At 39.5% G+C, this 6357-nt stretch overlaps 1 protein-coding gene across 1 annotated transcript in view; it reads left to right on the top strand.

Annotated features, from left to right (window-relative positions):
• Window positions 1–237: 237 nt before the first annotated feature.
• LOC104466227 (partitioning defective 3 homolog) overlaps window positions 238–6357 on the top strand; it is a 122199-nt gene continuing 116079 nt past the window's right edge. The window contains exons 1-3 of the mRNA XM_010079579.1: window positions 238–301; window positions 1261–1525; window positions 4114–4224. Of these exons, the coding sequence (XP_010077881.1) occupies window positions 238–301; window positions 1261–1525; window positions 4114–4224 (440 nt within the window). The remainder of the gene's footprint in view (window positions 302–1260; window positions 1526–4113; window positions 4225–6357) is intronic.

The raw sequence follows: 6357 nt of genomic DNA, 5'->3' as shown, positions 1-6357 counted from the left end.
GTAAGATTCACAGTGATGCAAATGCTGGTGGGTTGTGAGGAAGGTCTCATGTACATTAGTGTTCATGGGTCAAGTCAGGGACTGTACCGCTTGCACGTTTAAGAAGGTGAAACTTTTACAAAGGTAAGCCAGATCTTTCCCCTGGGCCAATGCATTCAAATTGGGGTGTTTTAAATACCAGGAGCAATTCTGGGGATCTGACCCTTGTTTTGCTTCTTTTGACACGTGCAACTACACATGGCCACTGGAGAGCAGCAGGGAAGGGCTGTACCACTGGCTGTGGAGTCAGTGCAGGGCGCCTGTGAGATGTGCTTTTGGTGTTTTGAAAGGATATTGCACAGACTGCTTGAATTTCAGTGGTCTCAATACTCTTTATTTTTATTTCTAGTGTTCTGTTTTACTTAATATTCATGAATCAGAGTAAGAAACATCTACCTGAGGAAATTAGGACTGGTGATTTTGAATAGCTTGGCACCAGTGCAGTCACAGTACATAGGGTTGTACAGTTGAGTGAGTGTTTAACAGTTCACTTTAATGGTGTGCCTTAGTATTGCTGGATGTTGCTCTGCTGCAGTTAAACCTGGCTTGAATATGAATGTTAAATAATTTCTAAATGTCTCTATAAATTTGGTGGAGAGGATGCTGATTTGGGCTATGGGTTTCATTATGACTATAAATCGTACTTCATGGAGCAAGCACTTTTAATAGAAATAAATAGCAAGCACACTTGCTGTTAGTAGGAGTAATCTTACTGAAGCCTTTGAATGATGTTTGGAATGGGGAGTGTTGCCTGCTTCTGCAGAAATGAAAGATGAGGGGTGTACGCATGTGTGTGTGTGTCTGTTGTGTGTACATATGTATCTCCATCACAGTTCTCTTAAACACCTTTCTCAAGTGTTCTGTGGAGCCTGGAAAATGTTTTTCCTTTGTCTGTTACTTCTACTGTTGTAAGCTGAAGCTTGACAGAGATGCTGTTAGACTTGCAATCTCAATGGGAGAGAGAAATCTTGAACTTGTAAATATTTTTGCACAGAGGTCTTGCTATAAGTATGCAGACTTGTTCAGAGGCAGACTCATACCGGGCTGTGTGTTTCCAAACTGTTTTTCAGCTTCTTGACTTATGAGTGTCATGAGATACTATCTGTGCTGGTCATGCTGTTAAAAACACAAAGCCACAATCAGGGAGGGGGGAGGATGCCGTTGATTGTTGTGGGTTCGAGTGTAGGGGCAGTGCAGTTAATGTTGCTGAACTTGTTACAGGCAGTGGTGATTATGGCAGATATATCACTCTGCGGGTGACAAAGTCCAGAGAAGGCAACTTTGCAAGACCACCGTGGTTCATACTCTGCCAGGCTGTCCGCTGCCAGGATGATCACAGAGCTTGTCAGAAACGGGCGCTGGAAAGTCTCTGGTCAGAGTGGGGACAATATGGTCACCCTTTGAAATGCCTGGGAAAGGACCAGAGATGTCTTCTGAAGACTTTATCAGGACTGACCACGAGGGCAGAAGGAACATTGATTTCAAGGTGATCAGAAGAAAACTGTGAAAGAGAAGAAGGGCTGTTGCCATGTCTTTCTCACAAGTCAAAGCAGATTGAACACTACTGCTGTGCCAAGCGCTGCTTGTGGGGTGAACCCACCTCTGCCTGTGCTGAAAGGCAGCACGAGCGTGGTTTGTTCTGGACTCGGATGACAGCTGGATCTGGAAACTCAAAACGTTGATTTTTGCTAGGTTTGCCTTATGTGTTAACATTACAAGTACTCTCCCCACAATCACACAGCTTGACCAGACATTTAATAGAATGCTTACAAGGATTATTAGATATTTCCTGTGTACTTTATTTTTTTTGATAAAGTATTGATTTCAATATAGTTCTGCTCATACTTGCAATGAATTGATTTATGGTGGTAGAAATTGTTTTGTTGACAAAACTTGATGGGTAGTAACTAATTCCATTTTATCTTTTTGTTTTCTTTTTTTTTTAACCACTATTTCTTTTTCACAAATAAACTGGCTACTCCAGAATTTGGTTCTTTTGCTTTGCCTAACATTTTGAATGGGTCAAGGAAGGGCAGGAGACAGAAGCAAACACGGGCATCCCAGAGATGCTTTGCTGAAGTGCCACATACGTTGTGTGTCTCCTCGCAGCTCTGGGTGTTCCATCAATCAGATCCCTGCCTCCCCCAGCACTCTCTGTGTATCAGGGTAATATGGCTCAGTTCCACTGTTTTTCTGCCAAAACTCCTCTCTTGGCTAGAGGATTTAGGGCTATTTTAAATTAACCATTCTCTTTTGTCAGGTGTGTGACATCTAGAACTTGATTTGAATCTCTTGTGTCATATATGTAAATGTTTTGTATCATGGTTTTGACTACTGTCTAATAAACAGCTGGATGTTTTAAAAGATACATGCTGGTGTTTCTAGTCATTGAACTTGAGTATGTCAGGTTTACATATAACATATAAAATCAGAGACTTTATGTAGTATTTTATGGTTCTTAACCCTGTCAAGTCCTCTGCCTTTCCCTTTTCAGATGATTATTAATGAACAATTTTAGTTTTGCTATGTCGGAATTACTTTGGAAATGAGCAGCCTGGGAAATGGGGAGAACAGCCATGCACTTTAAAGTTTGTGTACATGCTCCTATGCTGTACTTTTATGTTGTTGTGTTTTCAGACAGCTGCCCTAAGAGCCATAAACATGGTTATGCAGTATAGTAATGTCTCTTGACTGAGTGCCCAAAAATTCATCTTCCTGCAGGGTCACTGTGTGGTACGTCTTCAGCCCTCACGTGACTTTGTACTAGAATCAACAGGAACAAAAAGGGAAATATAATAAATGCCTGGTGGACTCTAAACATTTTAAACAGTTTACGTTCATGGGTCAGAAGAAAGTTTTAAGAACTCTTGTGTTTTATTTCACTGTTTGAGAGCATTTGGGGTGTCCTGTGCGCACCATTGCTGGACTTTGCATGTTTCAGTGCTTTCATTTCACTTTTGTTGTGAGTCTGAATGTGAAGTGCGACAAGTGTCCGTCTAGTTCTCACCTGAGTGTTTAATTTAAAAAAGTAAAATTCTTGCTGCTTTTGGTGTGATTGATGATCCTGTGTTTAACAAATCTGTTATGATAAGATACTGTTTAACAGATATGTGTTATCCCTTCTGCCTTAAGTAGAAAATTGTCGTCTAAACTTGGGCTGTATTTAAGTGTTTGTTGAGTTCACTCTATACAAAAGCCATTCCTTTTGGGGTAGGTCTGAAGCATCTATAGCAATACACACAATTTTTCCTGATAATAACTATCTCAAATGTCAGACTGTGCTCTCCCTGAAAGTCTAAAAGAAACAGTGTAATGTGCAAATATAGAAGAAACCTGAAGTACTTGACATGTAGCCCACAGAGGGAAAGATTTTAGGAGACATGATGAGGGCAAACACTGGGCTGGCAGCATCCCACTCCGTCTGGGACAGACCAGCCAGCTCCACCCCTCCACTCACCCTCCTTGCACTGGAACATCCTTGGGGGAAAATCACAAGTAACAAAGTTCAAAAAAACCCGTTGTGCTGAAAAAGAATAAATTTCCATTTTTGTATGGTGTCCACTGTGTAGTGAAACTGCTCTTGTGGGGCGGGTGCTGTGGGTGGTACTGTGCTCTGGGCAGTTGTCAGACATACAATGCCGCGTGTCTTGCAGATCACACAATGAAAGCCTTCACTTAATGTAAACTTGAGTTGCATTCTTTGGCAGTGATAGTGTTGAGTAATTTCCAAAACAATGTTTGACCATGTATTTAAGAATAATGACCCCAAAAATCCTGGCAGAAAAAAAGGAATATGGTCCTCTTTTTTGTTTGTTTGCTTGCTTTGTTCTGTTCTTTAGTGAGGAATTCTTTAAACTTTTGAGAGGAGTGAACTAAAAATAAAATTAAAAAACCCTACGCGAAAAACCCAAAAGAAGCCTGAAAATATTAAAAATTGAGCTTCTGAGGTCTTTGCACTTTACCTTCCTGGTTTCCAAGCAGCCTTTCTTGGAGGACTCTCTTTGTCGTAGGAAAAGGAAAATACGGTTTTGTTCGTTTCACAAGTTAGATTCTTTTTTTGTGTGTTATTAACAGGTTTGGCAAACATCGCAAAGATGACAAGAGTGAGAAAACTGGTAAAATAAAAGTGCAGGAAGCTCTTACTTCAGAAGAGGAGAGAATACGAATGAAGCAAGAACAGGAGAGGTAGACTTCAGTATTTGCTTAAACCTATGTAGAGAGAGTTTGTTTTTTAAGTTAAATAACTGAAGTTCAGTTTTCACTGATGAAATTTCCCAAATGTTGATATGTTTATATACTTTAAATAACAAGGCAAAGCTGGATTTATTTTGGACATTAGTATCAACAGCTTCTTTGGCTGCGTTAAGCACCTTTTTTTAGACCCAGAGCTCCTTTCCTTATTGAGGAGGCTGGAGTGTTAATAAAAATGTTTTCTCTATACATTCTATAAGTGATTTTATTGATATTTTCAGAAAACAAATATTTATATAGAATGAAATATGTTTTGTACTTTTCTTCAGTCTTGCATATCTAGTTTTTTCGTTGATATATTTAGAAAGAAAACTAAAAAATTATACTTATCAGTATATTTGTCACTGGAGTTCAGTCTATTTATGTGTCATGCAGTCTGTTTATGGAATGATATGTATATTAAACTGCTAATTTTAAAAATGAGTGGTGAGTACCTCTATTTTTCCATGTCAGCTTCCCTTAACATCAAAACCCTGTGTAATATGTATGTCATATGCTTTTCTCAGTATTTCTAATTTACTTTTCATCCTGTCTCTTGTAGACCTAGATATTTGAAGCCTAGACTCTGGTATCTCTTATATCAGTTTAGTCAAAATCTTGGGAAGCTTAGGTCGTTAATTAACCAGCATTCGAGGATGCACATTGAGAGAAGACCTCTTTGAGTAGACAACACTTCAGTAAGGAGACAAACTTTAAAGGGTTACAGAGTTTGGATGCTGAATGGTAAATAGATTCAGATATATTCAGCAGTGAAAGTGTCCTATGAATTGGGATGATTTATCTAAAACTTGTGCTATAGCTCAGCCATAAATTGAGGATTGATGCAGGATCTATGGAGGGAAATTGTGTTGTCCTAGTACAGGAGGCATGACTAGTTAGTCCTAATGATCCCTTTGACCATCATCTCTATGCACCTTGGTCTTCTGCGGGTAAGAACCGAAGTTTATAAACGATGGCTTCATCACTCTAACAGCTTAGCGGAATAGCAGAGCCACAGTAACTCCTGTGTAGTCTCTTCAGTTAAACCTAAAATAGTTTGTCTTCAGTTCTTTTAGGGTTGAGTGATTTACGTTGCAGTTAAGGCAGGCTAGGAGTATACATTTATTAGTTACTACTGAAGATCAGCAGTAACTTGTTAAAACTGCAGAAGCTATAATTTCTGACCATCTGTTTGGATTACGTAATGGGAGACTTTTTACTCTTTAACAGATATACTAGCATAAATTAATGTAAAAATGTATTACTTTCTTTCTCCATTCTGACAATAGAAGGTGGCTGTATCACAGTGCTTGTTTGTTTTTTACTTGTCTGATGGGTTTTTATTTTCTCTTACTTAATAAAAATGAAGTGGGGTCATTAAGTTTGTTCCTGTTTTTAAAAGTAATCTGCTTTCAGATTAAATGGTAAAGGGGAATACTAGAACTGAAGGAAAGAAGTTACTTTGGATATGAAAGTGTTTGTGCAGTCAGCTTCCCTTCATGCATGGGCAGCCCAGCCTCTTTGTGGATAAACTCATGCCAGGGTGCAGACACATTGAAGGCTGCCTCCATCACCCCAGCCAGCTCAGGGCTGGGGGAAGGTTAGCTATATGTGCACTGTGCTGGTCCCTGGCTTAATACGCTGTGCTGAACCCAAATGTGCCCAACATGGAGGATTTCTTAGTAACCTTAGGTCCACAGAACATGAGCTGTATACATTTATTCAAAGAAGAAAAACTTGAGGTTTGAGTTAGTAACATTTTCTCTCTCTTCATTCTCTCTCTCTGTCTCTCTGTCTCTCTCAGTAAGAATGGTGAGAGTATAGACTGTCCATGTGGTGATGTCAGAGAGGTTGAAATAGTCACGCTGGGTACCAAGGTAGAATTATGAAATTATTTGTATAGCCCCCAATGCATGGAGCAAATTCCTAATCCCTGTCCATCAAGTTATGCTAACCAGTCTGAATCTTTCCTGGAATCTCCCTCTTCCTGTGTCATAAAAACAATTTTTATGTGTTCACTGAAACTGCAGAAAGTGCATGTGCTAGAACTTCATAACAGCTTGATGTTATCGTAGCACGGGTCCTCCT

The sequence above is a fragment of the Pterocles gutturalis genome, unplaced genomic scaffold (assembly GCF_000699245.1).
Source record: "Pterocles gutturalis isolate BGI_N339 unplaced genomic scaffold, ASM69924v1 scaffold11004, whole genome shotgun sequence".
NCBI classification, from domain to species: domain Eukaryota; kingdom Metazoa; phylum Chordata; class Aves; order Pterocliformes; family Pteroclidae; genus Pterocles; species Pterocles gutturalis.
Note: the sequence above shows the minus strand (reverse complement) of the source record. Positions and strands in the feature narration are given on the sequence as shown.